We start from the raw sequence: 20,630 nt of genomic DNA, 5'->3' as shown, positions 1-20,630 counted from the left end.
GTAGAATTGAACAATGTAATAATTGCTTTCCGAAATAAGCGTTATAATAAAAAAACCACGAATCTGAACTGTTAATACTGGAACACACCTTCTGTAAATGTACCTTGCGAGAGATAAGTAAAAAAATAGATGTACTGGAGGAGAAGTGCTTCTCCACAGAGTTTGAAGAAGGAAAAAAAATGCCCAAATTTACTTACTTCAGCATTTTCGGCAAAATCACTGCAATTTCCGAACCTTTTTCTGGCCAGGGGCCAAAATTAAATGATTATGAAGGGCCACTTAGATGTTGTAGATAAAAATAGGACTGTTGAAAAAGTCGCCGTTTTCAATAAATATGTTCCCGGAATGGAAAAAACAGCTCACAAATAAAAGCAAATTGCCATAGAAACTTCTTCACGAAATCACACACACAACGAAGAACGAGGCGCTACAGACGAGTCCGTCCAGGACAAGTTAAAAAATTCCCATGAGCCGAGTGCCGTAGGTTAAGGGCCCGTTCGCCAAAACTAATCGGAACTGTATGAATGAATTGCTCCTTTTAAAAATCAAAACAATATCGAATTGCGATATATTACACAGTTAAGATAGGGCTATGTCCTGTCGTAAGCGGCGACATACAGTCGATATCATTTCAATAATCGCCCCAATGGCCACGATAGTTGTTAGACGTTTACGGTTTCCCTGGTAACCTTTGTTTGCTATCAGCTGATATCGAGTAATTAACTAGGAAGCTCCAACCCAGTGGTTAAAGCTTCCTTAACCGCGAAAACTTTAAAATTCAAATTTTCAAATTTTGAACGTAAAGTACATTTTTTCCATCACGAGATAAAAGCACAAACAAGTTTTGAATTATTGACTGTATCACCATGATTCCAAAAATACAATACACAACATAGCATTGACTAACAATAAAACAGTATGCAATAAAATAAAGTCATGACAAGGAACATAGCCGAAAATGGCGCCGATTCCCATCAACCAACGCGCGGTCTCTACAATGTAACATGCTGCATTGATACTCCCCAGCTGGGACCGTCCGGAATAGCAGCTCTAGTGCAAGCACCAGAGCCGCTAAAATGATGCAACAGGTGTTGCAGTATGTATTCATCATGCTCTCGCCAATGCTTCTACCGAAAATTGAAAATAACTGAAACTCGTCTCCCAGTGATTCTTTTATCAAACGCGCCCTCATTCTAAATTCATCAACAAATGACTCGCATTTTCAGCATTTGGTACATTATCCGTAGGAATATGAGAACATGAAAACATGTCAAAGTCTCAAGCACTAATCATCAGTTTTTGAAAGCTGGGAAAACTGTAGAGTTAAATAATTTTGCATTAAAGATGGAGAAGTAAGATCCTTCTTGACTTCATAGAATCATTGCTTCTACTTCCATTTAAATCAGAAGAAGGGAACCATCTGAAAACAGCATAGTTTCTTTCAAACCTCACGTCAAATTATCTAATTACAATTTGAAAGCCTGAGATTAATACTTTCAAAAGAACAAGTACACTTGCACGGGTAGCATAGGTGGATTCGTTCTCCAAAAAAAAAAAAAAAAAAAAAAAAAAAAAAAAGGAGTAAGATGACAGAACGATAGAAAAAAAGGAAGAAACGGACGGGAGAAGAAGGGAAGACGCTTTTATAATTAGTATTTGGACTAAATTTTGCAATTAGGAACGATAAATTCTGGCCCGGTTTAAAAACAACGTATGTTCCATTAGTTTTCCTATGCGTGTGTTTTTTCAGATGAGCCAGAATTTATAGTTCCAAATGGCAAAGTTCAGTCCAATTATGAAAAAATTGACTCAAACTGCATTTGAAATTTCGAGCATTTTCTGAGAAATCCCCCCCGGCCCCCCTTTACGCCCCCTCCCCCGTTCGAGGTGTAGATTTGCTTATGACTAGTGGTGAATCGACGTAAAAACCCTCCTAATGGATGAGGTCTCCCATTCGGAAAAGCAACATTACATTTTCTAGAATTCAATTATTTCTGACAAAAAACCATAAAATCATTTAGTGAAAATATCACGTGCGTGTTCAGTAGTACGAACAATCCCAAGTATATTTTCAAATTATTTTCTCGGGAAAGATTCGGTGGTTTTTCCGCGGAGAAAACGTTTCGACCGCAACGCAACGCCGAGAAGAATCACCTACGCAAGAGCGTAATGGCTGCTCCTTTTGCAGACACCCAGTGGAAAGTAATATCATCTGCTTAAAGCTGCGATAAGATTTATTCGCCTGTTAAGATATGCTTCCCGCCTCGCCTAAGCTCTTATCGCCGTCTCAAACCAGCGCCGGCTTCGCGCGCTGAAATGAGTTCCGTTGTTTATATTCCGCGCTAACTTATGAGCGCCCGCGGGGGAGGGGGGAGGACATGGAATGATAAAGTTAAACAATACGGAAAAGTGAGATTTATGAAAAGAAAAGCCCCGCGCCGCCGCCGACCTGGCTGTTGAGAGAAAATTGCTACGAAAGATTTACTGGCGAATAAAAACTTTTCCCTCCCTCTCGGGCTCTATTTATTTATTTCCGGTTCATTTTACCTTTTCCCTTCATTTTCCGCCTCTCAAATGTCTTGTATGCATGAACAGCGGGCGTGGAGCGTAGGAGCATTTTCTCGTTGGCTTATTATCTACACGAGCGCCTGCCGAATCCGTTATCCATTAAATGAACCGCATGAGTTTTTAGGATGTGTTGCAACAAGCACTTTAACATTACCAAGAGTGCTTCCTGAATCCGGAATCGATTATAGGTACACCAAGGGTTTTCACCTCCTGGCCGATGCATGGACAGACCCACAGAAGACTATTCATGCCCTCAAATGGACCGTTTTCTGGAGCATCATACAAAAATTCAAAGGAAGTGCGCCTCTGTAAGGGTTGTACTTGCCGATAACCGCAAAGGGCGAGGATATCGGCCCGGTAGATCTTTAAAACATGACTGTAAAAAGAAAAAAAATGAAAAATTACATTGTTTTAAAACAGAAGTTCACAATTTTAACACGTAATATCAAATATATGGGTCGTATTTTAAAATGTTACAAAGGACGGCCTTCTTATAATTTCTCCTATTTTATTATTCGCAAAAATGATTTTGTCAGGCTCAAAACGTACATACACTTAAATGAAAAGGAACTATTCGTCCCCTGACACCACGCTAAGAAGTCTTAATGCAAAAGTCCCAAGAAGTCTTATTAGTCGTCAATCTTCATCAAAGGAATTGTCTCGAGCAACCGCACAACTTGCAAGTCTACGCTGCAACACTGTTGAATCAGTTTTGAAATACGAAGCAACTATTCGGCCTCCGCAGCCACGCTAGGAGGTATCTTTCTCACTGAAGGCGTTTCTTAAGCATCGTCAATCTTAATCGAAAGAATATTATGTAAAACAACTGCATTACCTGCTAATCTCCGCCACTTCATTAGTTAATTTTGCCTGAAAATGTCCATCATATAACGGAAACAAGGTGATAGTTTTTCAAATTGGAGCTTTTTACACCACAAAGTGATTGCAACCTCGGGAGACCTCGAGGTGAAATAAGACTATAATAAAACAATCAAGATAGAAACCCGCAGTCAAAACTTCGCGTTAAAATTAATCGCAACTCGAATAATAGACCGGGAGGAGGCTCGCATGTTCTCCTGCAATAATAATTGTTTTGAGTACTCCCATCCCCTGGTTTTCTTGACTATTTATGAAGTTGTCAAATGTCTGTTGTTTCCTGAAGAAATGTTTGAGCCCTTTTGTTAAAAGTCTCCACGTTTGAATCAGCTATTGTTACACATTCTTCATTGATTAATCCTTAAGAAGAGTAACATAGTTGTTTCGTTTCATGGGGGCCGGTCTCATTTAGCCTAAATCGGTATTTATGCCCGTAACCTAGAACCTAGCCTAACAGCTGGGGACGATCGCTCCCTAAACTTTAACCAAAGCGCGGTGCTTCAGGATACCCTTTGGCAAAAATTTGGGGACTCATTTGGTACTTTTTGAAGTATCTCACCGATCCTCCCCGAGCCCTCGTTTGCGCGTTTCTTTCATTCATCAGGAGCCCCCAACCATATGCTACTCGAGCCCCAGAAAATTTAGAGCTAGTCCACCTCTGGTGTGCTTCCAGAGCGGCGGTTTAAAAAATTTGAGGAAACATCCGGATGAATTAATTTTTACTTATCGATTCAACTTCACAAAGAAAATTTGGAATAAATTATAAAGTAAATTAGATAATGACACATTTTCTGTGCTTTTTTGGTTTCTTGACGACACGTCTCAATATTTATCCTCATTTCACATAAAAGTTCGGCAACACTGCTTCCACCCTGTTAGCGTTAAAACGCCTCGTTTTGATGGACCCCGAACCGATTTTAACTCGGGCGAACCACCCGCAAACGTGCAATCACTGTATTAATTATTAAACTTGGAGTGTTTTGCAAATTGCCACGACCCCCGCCCTCCCTTGTCTCGGCGTTGCCAGATACCACGTACACTCAATATTTCTACATGCTCCCCCAGACGGTATCCCAGACTACTCAAGTGAGGGGGCAACACTCCCTTGTCGTTATCATGCCGGGCTGTTTTAATCGGGTGGGCGAGTCTTACTTATATTTTACCGTAAAGGGTGAGGGGTTGGGCTGTGGCGTGCCGCTGGTAATTTTCAGTCGGCAAGTAAGAAAATTAATCGGCACTAGTGGTTGGATTACGTTGGATGACGTTTTTAATGAGGTGCAAAATTAAATTGATGGTTAGCTTTGGTTTTGTTCCTCTTTCGCTTACTATCAAAGGTGTAAATTTCACAGTAAGATTTTTCGGTGCAAAGGCAAATCAGAGCGGGAGAAAATCCGTTTTTGAGTTGAGAAAAAAACATGGTTCACTAATGAACCAGTTACTGATAAGATAGACCGCAACTCTTTCAACTAAAGCGATTTATTGAGTCAAGAAATTTTTCCCATGAGAGATTCAAACAACATTAACCTCGAGTTTTCATCAACACAAGAAAAATGTAAATATAAACACTCCAATTGATGAAATCCCGTCTTGTCATGCGTGTTCTGTCGGGTAGGCGTCGGCCATGTTGAATATTTCGTAGCATCGTGGGGCGCAAGGGTTTGATGGAACGACTCTTCTTACGAACACCTGCCATGATATCGTTTTTGAATCGGGAAGGTTAGAAAAACGCGTATTTTTCACGCAGAATGTGAAGTCAGAAGTGTATTACAGCCATAACCAATGCGCTCATCGTGATTTTTGAGCCATTCCCTGCAAGAAAAAAATATTTTCTTTACTCTAGCGGAAGTTTACAACAGGCCTATTCCATTGACTGTATGAATTTATTTGCATTGTGTAAAAATATCGGAGAAATTTGTAAAATCATTCACTTTCAAGACGTGCCATGCGTGAAAAAAAACTTTTTCAAAAAGTTAGGAATGCTAGAAAAAAGAAAGCAATTGAAGCTCATTTTTCCTCAATGGTCGTATGCTGTCACCTTATTAGGATTCATAATAAAGGTTTCTAGGCCTTTCCTATTCCCCCTGTTATTTAAAACATGGGCAAGGGATCCACGAGTAACACAACAAATCGGTCGGCGGATGACCCTCAGCCGTGACCGCAGGATTAAATAATAAAACCAGACCCTTGATCGTCATCGGCCGCACGTGGCCCGGCGGAAGTGGTCGTTTTGGCTCATGTGTTGCGGGTGGCCCGAAATTAAAAATCGGGCGCGGGGAGCCGCGGGAATAATAAGACGGGTAATGAAACGAGGAACAAAACAGTTTGCATGTCAAACAGAGCTTATTTCTCCGGTCATGGTCCCGCGGTGTCCTGCTTGCGTGTTCACTCGTCTCGCTGTCTAATAATTGTCTGAGCTTGATGAGTTGGTCTCGCTTTTATGATTGTTTTTATAAGTGCTTCATGGAGTGCATTGGAAATCACGTTGTGGAAACGAGTTTGCTGAACTTTTACGCTCTTCAGAAATACCTCTGAAATTGACGCGCTTATGCGTTGTTGTTGGTATTCCATAAGGAAGCATTCAATCCGCGAGGGTAACTTTTCCTAAAATTTAAACAAAATTCAATTTACTAGAACCCCCCCCCCCAGCCGCTACTTGATATAGCCCCTTTGAACGGAGCTTTGCGCCGTGCGCCCCTAGAGAACCGCTTTCTGGATCATATTTCAAAATTAAAAGAGAGCGCTCCTTATGAAGAGAGGCTATTGTTTGCCGATAGCCGCTAAGGTCATAGGCATCGTCTTATAATGGATGTGTGGAATGAAAGCTAACTATGCCGGGAAAAGAAAATTTACATCGTTGAGAATCAAAACGTTTCAAACGTCTGTTTTGTATCGCCTGATATTACACATTTTGCATGGCATTTCAGAAATTAAGGGAGGAAATGCGGGCTCACCTGGAAATTATTGCTTTTTCATAGCCACAAAGATAATTGGATTCGGCCCCGTAGATCTCTAGAACGAACAATGACAAAATTAATAATTTTGTTAGTCAGAAAGCTCATATGCACATAATAAAGATAATTCAATTGAATTACTACACGGCATTTATTTTTTTCGAGACAGAAAAAGTTTTACGACGGATTCTGAAACGGTGAAACTGAGAGGTGGCCATCGCAAAATAAGGATGATGGTGACACATATACCTCAACGGTTGGAGCGGCGGCGCGGTGAGGCCTGTTGTTTGGAAAAGAAATCGATACCAATTCGCCTTCAAATTTGGGGATGCAACCCAACCTCACACAGAAGTTAGTTAAGTTGCATCCACCAATTGGCTGTATTCTGAATGTTGCTGCGTATCCCAAGCACCTGTTACTTACATTTAGAATACATTTTGCAATTTGGAACTATAATCTCTGACTCATCTGCAAAAACACTTATGTACATAGGGAAACTACATACGTTGTTTCGAAACTGAGCCAGGAATTATAGTTCCCAATTGCAAAATGTAGCCCATTTGAGGAACTATCAATCAATTTGGAAGAACGCCGTATTAACATGCATTCAAATGTTGCAAAATGTCTCCCGATAAAGTACTACTTTTAAGGAATGTTAAAAATATTTTTCCAAAAGAGATTCAGATGATCTCGATTAAATTTTAAACAAATTCCTCTGAAAATTGGAAGAAATTATTCAAACATCATGACTAATATTAACTCTCATTTTATGACAATTGTGATCATTCTGACCATTTCGTTGAATGTGTGCTCAGACTATCTCAGTGGCCACAACTCTCTGCAGTATATCTAGGACCAGGAATTGATAATAACTATAACGAATCCGCCCTGAAGAGCAAAGGTTGATGTCCGAGAAGATCGCTCCGCTCACGAGATTACTTTTGCCATTTTACCTGTGTTATCATTATCGACTAAAGTGCATAATTTTGGCATTCAATACGTCTCTCTAAAACTCTGCGAATTGTGAAAAAATCGGTCAAGGTCGCTCCGACAGCTCGAATATAGTTTCCTCTGACATTCAAGTTTGGCGACTGACCCGGAAAAGTTTGCGGCTAAAACTATTTTCGAGAGGGGTATCCAATATAGCTTTGTATATTTCTTGTTTCATGAATGAGTTGGGTAGGTGTTAACCTATATGGTGGTGGGCTAGCATGCACATTCCATTTGCAGATTTTTTCATTTTGCATTTCTGTTATTATAAAAGAGCATCCATGACAAATCTCAATTGCACGCAGATATATTTGCAGTGACAAATAATTAAAACAGCGTAAATGACGAACCGAATTATTAATAAAGAGGAGTGGGAGTAAAATTTTGAAAAAATATTCCATGAGGTTTTCTAATGTACCCGGTTTCTGATTCGTCTTTGAACTTGAGTTTGGAATTGAGTTCTTGCTGGGACATGGGCTGTAGTTTTTTTCAATCTCTTTGTTATCATTTTTCTTTTTTAGGTCGCTTTTGCGAGTATAAGCGGTGGTTCTCTAATCTTGGAAAGTGTCATTTGCTCTATTCAGTCCTAGAAAATTCTAAACTAATTACATTTCTCATCAGCATTCTGCGTCAGATTAATTGAGTAAATAGCTTGTTTCTGAAAGTGCCTAACTCTTAGGATTAAAATAATAATACAAAGGATGAAACATAAACTGTATTTTGCCGAAAAATTCCGGTGAATAGAACATTTTTGCGGCGCATGTCATTCGGTCCCTAAAATGAGCTACGTTGTCAAAAATATATGAAACTTTTCAGTCCATTAATAGTACAACCTACCATAGTGAACCAGTACCATAGTGAACTTTATTAACCCTTGAGGTCGGGCTTTTTTCGAAAAAAACCTAAAAATTGTGCCTACACTTTCAATAAGAAATAGGGGGAAAATTGTGAAAAAATAAATAAAATAATTAAAAGGTATGTAAAACCCTAAATTACTTTTCTGGACGTTTTTTACCATTTCCGTCAAGTTGAATGGTTTTCAAAGGCTATACTACAAAGCACAAATACATTAAAAACTACCATTTACCATGTATTGGCACAAATCTTACGTTTTTATTTTGCAGTTAAAAGTTTAAAATTCTCTTTTTATCCTGCTCTTCCCTTAGCTCATGATACCTGATATCTATAGTTTTCTCTTTTCTTGTACACCCAAAATGTATGTGCTCTCTTTTCTTGACACCTCAAAAATTCAGAATTGTATGTTCAGACTTACTTCAGGTGCCTGATAGCCATTGGATGCTTAGATGCAATACTACTACAACTATCTTAATACTACTTCTACCGCTACCACTTTTACTACTGCAACTACCACTTTTACTTCAACCACTACTATAGAAAGACAAACAGATAAAAAAGATGATCATAGATGTGAACTCTTAGATATTTCGTAAAGCCCGCCCGTAGTTACACTTATCTTCACCGATCAGCTGTCTAAACAAAAAGCACCGTGCTACCGTGTAACAAAAGAAAGCCGTAAGTGAAATTCCTTCATGAGTCACCGTCAGCACGAACGCTGACGTGTGTTTTAAAGTTCATCCTAGAATGCACTTACGGCTTTCTTCCATAGCACGGCAGCGAGCTGCACCGCAGGAGGGTAGGAGGCAGCTTGCGAAGGTCAGTGATGGCTGCATCGCTGCCGAACCATAATCAAATTCCTCAAGCTACAAGTAGTGTCGGAACCATTTCGACTCAGATGGAATATTATTTTTTAAAAAAGATAAAAAAACAAATTCACTCGATTTTAGATTCAGCTCTAGTGCAATTTCGACCTTCATCGAAACTTAAATAAATTCCAAACAACCAAACAAGAAATAACCGCTGCAAATAGAAAATAAACCAGCGAACAGCGGCAGCTCTGATGTGCTGGCAGGATGCGCACGATTGCCAAGTGGGACTCAGTTATTCTTCCGTTACTTGAATGATTGCTTGATTTATTACTTTGACAGAAAGAAAGATATAACAAGTGCGGGTGTGTGTCGTTGTTATCAACCCGCATACTCTAACGAGCACTACGATGTCATTCGTCTTGCGATACTTCAAGGGGGGACATAATTCGGATATAAACATAAATTCGGCAGCGGCAGTAGGCCCGCCTTCCAGCTGCAAACCAGTTCCACTGCCGCGTCTCCCCAGTGCCGTGCGAGGTCCCCTCTCGTACCGTTTTCTCTCCAAAAATCAGTGGTCCTGTCCTAACCTTAAAAATTGATAACGCGATAACGCAGGACAACGCGATTTTAAACGCGAGTAAAGCGATTTAGTGACTGATCTCGTGTGTAAAGTGCGAAGAATTCGAGTTAACTGTGCCCGTCCGTGCAGCAAACGTGTTACGTAACCTAATCAGTGCGCGCTAAAGCGTTCGACCGCAAGGAACTCAGACCGCGAACAGATCGCTGAGGATCAAATGTCGCGGTAACGCGGTAATGGTTACTACTGAGTTATGCGGGGTTGTTAGACGAGCATTAAAGGCTGTTTTCGGGGGTGTGAAAATTTCGGAGACTTGAAGGAGGCGCCACGGACCCACCAAAATGACGCAAGCTTCAGATGAGACGGAGAAGTTGGTCGAAAGTCCCAGCACTACCGCTGTTTATCGACAATCCTTGGCTGCTTTGACATGTAAGTTGCGAATTTTTATCAGCGTTTTGAGTTTTGGAAGGATGCAGGTCGTGGGGCACGTCTCAGTTACGTAAAGCCGCATTTGAGAGATGCAAATGCGGCTTTAAGATGTTACGTAAACGCTCTTTTCAGCCAAGCCCTGGGGCAGGTCTTGAAAATTCTGGTCACCCTGATCGGAGGCCTTCTACATTAAACTAGTTAGTCACATAACCAGTGGTATGTTCGAGGAGAACAGGGCCATGGAATGCCCTGAGAGTGCAGAGCTCACTCTGGTCAGGGTACCTAATTGAACTACATTTTGCAATAGAACTACAATTTCTTGCTCAGTTTAGAAACAACATATGTGCCATTAGTTTCCCCATGCACATACGTGTTTTTACAGATGAGCCAGGCTCTTTAGTTCCAAATTGCAAAATGTAGTCCAAGTCTTCGTAAAACAAAAACACCAAATTTTGAAATTTTAGGGGAATGTCTCATGAAATTTTGAAGCTTTATGTAAGATATCAATTGTTAAATAACTTATCGACCTGCCTTTAAAAATTAGTACCTATAATGTTGTTTGGGAAAATTTTCCAAGCATTACTTACTCATCTATGTTCCTCATATTTTACTTTGAGGGAAAATTTATAGTGGAAAAAAAGGATTCCACTTCACTTGGTGTTCTGAGTGCACTGTAACAGCAAAGAATGGAAATTTTAAATTCTGGCAATTTTTTTTTAAAAAATATCCATGAACATCTTGTAAACTTTCCACCATGTTCGTTGGCCTTGGCATTGCGTTTATTTAATTGGAAGTTTTTTTTTTCTTTTTTCGTAAAATACTGCGAAGTTGTCAACCATGATGTTACTCTTACCTAATTTTCACGCACTTGTTTGCGTGGAAATGCTCAGAATGTTAAAGGAGGGGCATTGAAAAGGGCCATTTTCGGACCCACATCAAGAGAATTTTCGCAACTCTACGATTTCTTGCTCATTGAGAGTCTACATTTTACGAAAGTAGCATGAGTTGTCGTTTCTCGACGAAAGAACGTAACTCCATTCCAAGGTTGCAAAATTGATTCGAACAATTTAATTGCTTACACGAATGCACCTGTGAAAATTTTGTCACGTATATGCCTGATTTTTGCATGAAATTTAAAGGAAAATCATGGAAGTTTACGGTCAGGCACAAGATTCTCCCAGTAAAAATACAATTTGTGAGGGGAAATTTGAGAACATTGAAATTTAGTTACGTTCTTTCGTAGGGGAAATGATGAGATGGCTCATGTCTGGTCTCTTCTTAGGTTTAATACTGGCTTAAACATTGGTCTGAAGGCCGATAATGGCGAATAATACCAATTTTTCGGCATTTGACCGCAAGCCTATAAAATCCGATATTTGCGCAAGAATCAGGCTCCAAGCCCATGATTAAGCCGGGATTAGCCCCAAAAATGACCAAATTATCATGCATTCGGTAAAATGTAGATCTTCAATACGCAAAGAGTCGTAGAGTTGAGGAAAAGGGTGGACCAAAAAACGACCCTTATTATATATTGATACCCCTCCTTCACATTTCTTCCATCATGGCGCAATATGTTAAATAATGAGTTCTCGTTAAAAATGAATGATCGGATATTAGTTAATTAGCTTCATGAGTGTTGTAGATTTTTTTGGAGTAATTTCTTCACCGGATTCATGCGAGAATCACTGTTTGTAGGAGTCCAGTGGAATAAAAAGCTGATATATCAATGGTCAAATTTTTTCAAAAGTAATCTGGATGCAGGACTGTCAAGAATGCAAATTTTCATGCATGTAAACACCGCAGCCTCCCATCCCCGTCGATAAGTAAAGATGGCGGGGAGGGGGATGGCTGAGGAATAAAGTCTAAGGGTGCATCCTCTACACGGAGAAACGACTCTAGTGCCAGGCTGCAAGGTAGATCTAGATTGGCATCACCCAGACTTTGGTTATAAGTGCACGTGCCAACCCCTATCCTCAAAGGACTGAACAATAATCCGGGCAGGGCCAGTGCCTATCCAAAATCTAGGTGATGTCATTTGACTCACCTCTCTAAGCATGAGCATTCGGCTATTTGCTCGTGCTTAGTGCCGATGATTTTCCCGAAAATAAGGACTGTAGCCCCAATTAAGAGCAGACTTTGGATAAAACTTTATATTCTAATTTTGTCAGTGGCGTGGCGTAAGTTGCGATATATCGATTGTTATGCCGTTTAATTCTATGGAAAAGGATCGATAAACAGGGTGTTCGCAGCGAACACCTTAATAATCGATTCTTTACCATACGTTTAAATGGCAAAACAATCGATACATCTCAATTCACGCCACGCCACTGAATTTTGTCCTCAAGAACAAATTAATGAAGTCTAGGGATTTAACCCTATGTCTAAGTATGATGAGGTCTTGCCGTCGCGGATTTGCTCAATAACTTCCGCGCGGAGAGAAAATACGCGAAATGTCTTGCACATCTCTTTTTTTCTGAAGAGCATTTCAATTCTAGGGGTCATTTCCATCCTACTCCCATACTACCTCCTTTGAAAGCAAAATAGAACCCAATCTGACAATCCCGAGTTCATTTACCTGCACGTGAGTCGTTTGGTTTCGCCAGTGGACGTGCGACTTCATAGTTTGCGATGCGCGGAAGCTACGCACTGCACCGTGTCTACCTTTATCAGGGTAATGAATGGCTAATTGTTAGCCCACTTCCGGCGCCACGTTGTCAAATTTTAACCGAAAATTTGACCAACAGCCTTGAGATTTAAGCGTCCGGCCTGAGAGAGCAACGAGGCTTTGACGTAGTAAAACGCAGTCTGCAGAATCGAAATGCACACAAGTATCAATGTTGTACAGTCCAGAGTTTAAACAAAGCGAACGGAGACCTGATTTCATGCAAGTAATCTAATTCACACAATTACTTCAGAAAAAGTAGAGTTTCTCTAAAGTAAGAGTATGGACTCTTAAGGGTCCAATTCTAATCGATTCTACCATCATAGGCTTCATAGTGCTCTTGACAGAGATTAACACATTGAAAATAAGAATACTATGAAAAACGCAGAACTATGGAAAAATGTTAGAAAAATTAATATTCATCACAAGACTCTGTATTTTTATTTTAGGTCAATTTATAATTTTTCGAAGTATATCATTCCACGGTAGTAAACTCGATATTATTATCAGAAGAGAAGAAAAAATCTTCCTATTTCTCTGGTCAACAAGCAAATGACTTGCTCACTTTAATATACGTGATAGCTCGTGCTTTCACTGAGATCATATGATAAAACTCGTGATTACCATTCAATGAGTCATCTCGAACATTGCGTGAGCGAATTTTACTTAATAATCCACCAGTGCCAAAATTCCTGCGCACAAATTTGAGATAAGTCTCTCTACTCAAATAAAATGTTTTGCACGCGTTTGCTTCTAATGTAAGAAGATAAATTAGAACTATAAGCAGAAATAAGGAGGTCGGTGGGCCTGTACCCTCCGAAATCTATTTATAATCAGGCCCCTCAGAAAAAATAAATTACCCATAGGTATCTAATATCTATAGGTTTACGTTAAATACCTACAGAAATTTTGCAAACCAACTCCATGGCATCGTTGAAATTGTATGCCTGTTAATTTTTTGGCACGAATAGCTCGAGTTGGTCTTAAGGCGTGTCGAAATTTTCCGAGGGAGCCTTCCGGACCCTCCAGGAGAGAACCAAGAAGTCCCTCCAGATCTCCTTAGTGGGGTTCCTTTCTGCACCCCCAGAGCCCCCTTGATGCACTGCCCTTCTGTGCCCCACCCCCACATGTAACTCCAAGGTCTGCTCATGACGACAACATTGATAATTCCCATGAATCAATGATTCAAGCTTTGATTTACAGACCCAATTACGTCCTGTTATCGGTTGAAATTCGTCACTCGAGATCAGATAAGTTCATTCAGGGCTGCATTGCGAGATGTAAGAAATGTTCACTTATTTTCATTTGTTTTGGTGGTGATATAATACTTTGTTTACTCAAATCAGACATCTATTCGATGGTACCAAATCGCCGTCTGAACTGTTCCCAATGTTGATGGTAAGTGTGAGAATTATGGCAATGATGATGTAAGGTCCCGCAACGTTGGAAACAATGCTACTTCCCGTCCCCATATTTTCAGCTGTTTGATATATGTATTTGAGGAAAATGAGATTTATGAGCAAGATTGTTTCTAAGCTCGAGCTTTACTCGGAGCGATGTGACAGTCATGTTTTACTACTTGAAACCCAACTGGCAATGCTTTTTTGTGGAGTGATTAAAATACATTAGACCTCAAACGGCCTACGTGATATTTTGTAAACATAAAGCGGGCCGTTGGTTCCATCGGTTTTCAAAATGTGAAGTTTATGTTCTATGTTTTGCATTCCTAGACCAGAGGCATTGTTTAATCCATGAATATTAATATTTCAAAGAATCGTTCTATATGAGCCAAGCCCCCCCCCCCCCCCCGTCACTTCTCTCATTTTATGATTGATAATCGTCATCGTTATTAAACAAGATAAACTTGAGATTTTCAATATTTCACCGTGAAAATGTTCCTTAAGTGATAAACGACTTTCCAACTAGACTCGTTGACACAATAAGTGTACTCTAAAGTCAGTTAATATTTCAACAGACCTGGCATTTCCGCACATACAGCCTACGTTCGCGAATTTGTTACCATTTAGAAAATATCTTAATATTCCCTCATAATTTTTCAAGTAAATTCAAATCTGAATAAAATGCCAGGCGATGAAAGTGGTGACGAGTCCTTATGTTTTGGTCGATTGCCTGTAATTAAATATAGAGGCTATAATCGATCTTTGGTTGGTATTCTGAACCAGACTGTCTCCTCAGCAGTATGTGAGTACTCCTCAGTTTTTCAGAAATTGAAAATATATTGCGTAAATTTTTGAAATATGGATAAGAGCTATCGTGTGGAAATGTTACGTCATCATCTACATGCTTTCAACTATTACATAATTTAAAATCCTCGGGCATCGAGTAAACTAAGACTCTTCGAAGAGATTTTCTGTCTTCGGCAACAAATGATTTTAAAAAAAGGCTACATATGAATCCAATAAAATCCGGCATATTGCTAAAATCAACTTGAACTTGGGCCTTCAATTCAAATAAAAACCGGATCGATGGCGAGCACCTGGCCATTTGTGCAAACAATGATTCAAATCAACATTGATTAATAGAACAAGTGATTCGAATCGACAGTGCTGAATTTACCTTTAATTAATGAAACTCTCCTCAACATTTTTGATGATTTACGTTCTAACAAAGAGGACAGAGATAACACCGCGTTTTTCAGAAAGTTTTCAACAGACTTAGTAATTTTAACCACTTGCTGCCTGACAATAAATGTCGTCAGAAATGCTTAGTTCATTGAAGATTTTTATGTTTGTTTTTATCCCAATGATATCTGTATGAAACTATTTCACGTGGGTGTGGTCTGATAAATTGAAGGCGTATTCTGAATTTGAAATCACAAAATTTCTGTTTCTTTACAATCTATAGAATCGGATTTTGCGGGGCCTCAAAAATGGCAAAAAAAAAAAAAAAAAAAAAAAAAAAAAAAAAAAAAAAAAAAAAAAAAAAAAAAAACAGAAGAGGGAAAGTAAAAATGAGGATGAAGATGATAGGCATTGAGATGGGGGAAACAGTCGCCTTTTTCGATCGTATCGCCCTCTGAAGCTTACTTTTTAAACAAGGAGACGTCTTTGTGATGGCGTGTCTCTCTTCGGAAAGGAGGCGCTCTTGTTTGCGCCTCTCCCTAACAGTAGTTCTATCATTTTAAAATCCGATGAACAGTGTAGTAGCGTAAGTTAGTAAGTACTGCGGTTGCCGTCGACGCATTAAAAACGCCTTCATTGGGAAAAGATACTGCCCAGCGTGGCTTCAAAGGCTGAATATTTGCATCATTTAAAAACCCGATGAACATAGTATACCAGTGGAGATTAGTAAGTACTGCGGTTGCTGTCGACGCATAAAAAAACGCCTGCATTGAGAAAAGATACTTCCCAGCATGGCTTCAAAGGCTGAATAGTTGCATCATTTAAAAACCCAACAGACAGTATACCAGCGGAGATTAGTAAGTAATATGGTTGCTTTAGATTTTATTATGGTTGCTTTTTTGAAGAAGGCAAACGACGTAAGTAAGCTAAGGCATTCATTGTTAAAAGATACTTCCTAGCGTGGCGATGGCTATTTCCAACTAAATTGCTCTCTTAGTAGCAGCTTTTAGCTCTGCCTCCGCCAGTAGACGTCCGTCGTACGCATCAAAAGAGCAACGCGAAGTGTCGAATGATTGCCTAGCACAGATATTTCACATGATTACCACTTACTACTCTCATCTTTAAGTATGCAACCTTGAATCTTCGAAGTTTCTTCCACTTAAATGACAATTATTATCTCACGGTACAAGCTTTCTGTATTGCAGCAAACTATTAATTTCTGTATCTATTTAGCGCAAATGCATGTTTTTCTCATTTTAATTTTTTGGTCAGAAGAATATGCACTCAGTAAATTTTTTTATCCCATTCACTCTGCTGTCCTTCTTTTGGATCAGATCACAGAAAAATATAGATGGTGCTGACGACAAAACCTTCTGCTCACAGGGCTCCTGCAGTTTCTTTGCTACACTTACAGAATATTTCTGTTGTGAGAATAGAACTTCGGTCGTGGGAACAGAGTGCTCTGTTACAGAATTTACTTACAGAGTTTTTCTGTCGTGAACTCTGTTCTGACGACCGCAGTTCTGTTCTCGCAACAGCAAAATTCTGTAAGTGTAACAACGAAACTGCAGGAGCCCTGTGAACAGAAGGTTTTGTCGTCAGCACCATCTATTTTTTCTGTGATGTTTCGGTTTTTTTTTTTTTTAAAAAAAAATAATAATCCAACAAGCTTTTGATCCTTTACTCGTTCTTTTATGTTGGCAGGTTGCCTCTCGTGCTTCACGATCGGGCTTTCCATCGGTTGGTCCTCGCCGGCCTTCCACAAGATCCAGGCCTCGGAGACGAGCTTCACCCTTGACGGGTTCCAGCAGTCCCTGGTGGTGAGCGCCCTCAACATCGGCATCATGTTCGGGGCCATCCCGACGAGCTTCCTCATGGACCAGCTCGGCCGGAAGAAGACCCTCCTCTACACGGCCACCCTCTCCCTCCTCCACTGGGTCCTCATCGCCGGGGCCATGAACGCCAAGTTCCTCTACTTCGGGCGCTTCCTCGGCGGGATCTACTCGGGCATCGCGACGGCCATCGCCCCGGTCTACCTGGCCGAGAACCTCGAGCCGCAGATCCGCGGGTCCATCGGCACCCTCTTCTCGATCCTCCTCTACGGCGGAATCCTCTGCACCTACATCATCGGCCCCATCGCCAGCTACATGAACCTCTCCCTCTTCTGCGGGGCCTTCACCGTCCTCTTCATGGTCACCTTCGCCCCGATGCCGGAGACCCCTTACTTCTGCATCATCAAAAACCGCCGCGAGGACGCCAGGAAGTCCTTGGAGTGGCTCCGAGGCCATTCCAACGTCGACGCCGAGCTCAAGCAAATCGAAGCCTACGTCACGTCGGAACAGGAGCACGTCACCGGGTGGAGTGACATCTTCACGGACCCGAATCTGCGACGACCGTTCCTAGTCTGCGTCGCGCTGTGTTTCATACAGAAATCCACCGGGTTCTTCACGATCATCTCCTATCAATCGGTGATCCTACCCGGTATGGTAGGACCCTTGACGTCCGAGGGCGCCACCTTAGTCATCGGCGTGGTGCTCTTGATGGCAGGAACAGCCTCCGCCTTCCTTATCGACAAAGTCGGTCGGATCATCCTACTTAATCTCTCCTACGTGGGTGTCGTGTTGTCCATGATCCCTACCGCGCTATGGTTCTACTTCAACAAGACGGATGAGCCGGCGGATGTGGAGTATGTGAACCACTACAACTGGGTTCCTTTCTTCGGATTCATCGCTTTCATAGTGTGCCACGCCATGGGACTTGGCCCGGTCGGGAATATCTATCCCGGCGAGGTATTGCCGTTGTCGATCAAGGCGGATGCTATGGCGTTGGTTGTGTCGTTGGCTGCACTCTTCACGGCGATTAACACGGAGATTTTTGCATTTTTCAACGCTTACATCGGGATGTACGCCAATTATTTCTCGTATGCGGTGGTTGCTGTAGTAGGGGCGCTCTTTACACGCTTGTACATCGTCGAGACGAAGGGCAAATCTCTGCAGGCCATCCAGGAGGAGTTCATCGAGCAGGCTAAGATGCCGAGGATGAAGGGTGACTATTTCGTCTTGTGATCATGTGTGTGTTTGCTTTGTAGGGATATGGGGTTTTTTCACTGGGGGCAAAGCAAAGATTCACTGGAGCAATAGAAAAATTATTAGCTCAGTTCCTGAAAACCTTTGCATTTGACTCAAGGATTACATAGGATGGGGTGAGTTACGTGTTGTAATTTACAAGTCAAGCCATAATTAATAAGTTCCAGCTTATATTTCAAGCCCCTCGTATAAATGAAAAGCAACCCGAGACTCCCCATGTTTACACTTGTTTTCTATGTAATTCATTGTTTACCGTGGAATTAGCACCAAATCCCTTGCGATCAAATTATTCATTAAGTAGCTCAATTATGGGTTTTGGTGATCAATTCATTAGACTTATAAAAAACCACGAATTCTTTGGACCCCACCTTAGGACATTTGATTCCTAGCGCTCAATCGACATCTCATCGCCTCTTGTTTTTAATTCTTGTAAAGAGTTTTAACCCTTCGAAGCAAGTCAAAAAGTTGTACCTCAACACCTCTACACAGAGCTTCATGCCATACATGAGATTTACAAGCCTTACCTAAGTAAATTTTCTGAAATTTCCGACTGCTGGATCCCGAAGTCGGTTGTTCGGTAAATGACTAGGGGCTTTGACAAAAAATTAATTAATGTAAAATAATAACTTGGCAGTCAATCAGTATTAATAATGCGATCAAAAAAATGAAACTGTCCTCTAAGCTGGTTAAATGAAAACGAATATGTGTCAATCTGAAAACAGGGAATGGAAATGGTATTTTTATGTAATAAACGTGGATTTTTCTGGTTTTTCAGAGGGACCCAAAAAACCATTCCCTGCCGGCCCGAACCCAAATTTTCATTAGATACTTGCATGCGACCTCAGAATCATTCGAATCATCGAAAGTTTACCAGCTTTGGGCTCATTTCTCCGTCCAAAATCACTCTGGATACTATTTTCATAGTTATAATGTGTTAAATCTTAGTATTAATGAAAGAGTAAAAGAGTCAACTGGGAATGACTGTATAAGTTATAAGCCGTATTTCCGATAAAAACTGTTAGTCGTAGCTTTCATAAAAAAAAAGTTAGGGTCTCAAGCTCAAATTCTCATTTCTTTTCACTCATATGATGAAATGTGAGGCTAATCTATAATGTAAGCTCAAATCTTTAACGGTGCTGATTTATCAATTTGCCCATTTTTAGAATAGAAATACAATTTTCGCCTCGTTTGACGTAATGAAAATTCATTTTTGACACTGTCTATTTCCCCTCTCATTATTTGGTAATACGTTTAATTATTTTAATAAACATGTAAATTATCTTTTTTTTACAACAAATATTGATCCAATTGCAGTTAAAAATTGTAGAAAGTTGCACGAGAGATAATTCATGCAACTAAACAAAAAACCAATGCAATAATTGAAAATGTAAAGGGGAATAGAATTAATGACTTATTGGACCATTTTCCTTTGATGGTACTAAGTAAAATAGAAGTGTCTCCCTCAAGTCACCGGTTAGTTTGACTTCATCAACCATGAACTTGATTTTTTGACAAGTACGTACTTTCATAATGTTAAAGGAATATACACAACATTACATTTTTCCGTTTTATGAAAAAATTCGATTGCTGTGATATTATTTGTAGCTACGATGTTTATCTAAATTTCTCCTATGAGGAGTCTATTCTGTTTCTTGGTCTGCCAAAATGACAGAGCTGCACAAGTATTTTGATGATTTTTTTCTTTTTTTTCTAATTTAGTATAAAATTACGCACAATTAGTCGTATACCTTTGAACACCGTTAACAAATATTGCATAGAGTTTGCGACTTGCAAGAATTATATTCTATACCTTCGATGTGTAATTCTGAACAATGTGTCTAATTATATCAATTTTCTTGTCAAGCAAGTTTATGGAGTATTTTTTATTTTGATAACCTCTTCACCAATGTTCAACTTTTTTATATTATTTTTCCTTAAGTCAGTTCTTGTAAGAAGGAAGCCTGTGGCAAACTTTGTGGCATCAGAGAGCTGAAAATCTGGGGGAAAAGATCGTACAAAGAACCGAAGTGCGTTCAAATGGAAAAACCCTCCGCCCAATTTTTTCTGCGGTCTTTGAAGAAACTTCAGAAATTCCGTTGACGCCTCAGCGAGTTCTTGAAATATTGAGGTTTCGAAAAGGTTGCTTCAACATGTAATTCGCATAGATATCTTCTCAGTGCTATGTTGTGTATGGCAAAATATCATGAATATTATCAAAGTTCAACAGACACTACTTTCAGCA

The 20,630-nt window shown here is 40.2% G+C and overlaps 1 protein-coding gene and 1 long non-coding RNA gene across 3 annotated transcripts; one reads left to right on the top strand and one right to left on the bottom strand.

The window, feature by feature from the left end:
* Nucleotides 1-4,909: 4,909 nt before the first annotated feature.
* LOC140224215 (uncharacterized) lies at nt 4,910-8,847 on the bottom strand. Its single transcript, XR_011899480.1, has 3 exons — nt 8,659-8,847; nt 6,396-6,453; nt 4,910-5,253 (listed from the first exon to the last, which is right to left on the bottom strand). It is a non-coding gene; the product is annotated as an uncharacterized lncRNA (long non-coding RNA).
* A 698-nt stretch (nt 8,848-9,545) lies between these two features.
* On the top strand, nt 9,546-20,255 carry LOC109041294 (facilitated trehalose transporter Tret1). 2 transcript variants are annotated; one of them, XM_072297918.1, is made up of 3 exons: nt 9,546-10,058; nt 17,007-18,347; nt 19,164-20,255. In XM_072297918.1, the coding sequence occupies exons 1-3, from the start codon at nt 9,971-9,973 to the stop codon at nt 19,211-19,213; spliced, it is 1,479 nt and encodes a 492-aa protein (XP_072154019.1). In that variant the 5' UTR covers nt 9,546-9,970; the 3' UTR covers nt 19,214-20,255. The 2 variants fall into 2 exon arrangements, with proteins under 2 accessions (XP_072154019.1, XP_072154016.1); XM_072297915.1 differs by lacking the exon at nt 9,546-10,058 and adding an exon at nt 14,553-14,922.
* Nucleotides 20,256-20,630: the final 375 nt, after the last annotated feature.

The sequence above is a fragment of the Bemisia tabaci genome, chromosome 1, assembly GCF_918797505.1.
Source record: "Bemisia tabaci chromosome 1, PGI_BMITA_v3".
Classification (NCBI taxonomy): Eukaryota; Metazoa; Arthropoda; class Insecta; order Hemiptera; family Aleyrodidae; genus Bemisia; species Bemisia tabaci.
The sequence above is the reverse complement of the archived record's forward strand: the minus strand, read 5'-3'. Positions and strand labels throughout refer to the sequence as shown.

Excerpts from the sequence above, each read along its gene's own strand:
- LOC109041294 (XM_072297915.1), top strand. The coding sequence starts at position 14,802 with ATGCCAGGCGATGAAAGTGGTGACGAGTCCTTATGTTTTGGTCGATTG. Across the intron at positions 14,923-17,006 it reads GACTGTCTCCTCAGCAGTAT|GTTGCCTCTCGTGCTTCACG; the intron begins GTGAGTACTCCT and ends TTATGTTGGCAG. Across the intron at positions 18,348-19,163 it reads TAAGATGCCGAGGATGAAGG|AGGGACCCAAAAAACCATTC; the intron begins GTGACTATTTCG and ends CTGGTTTTTCAG.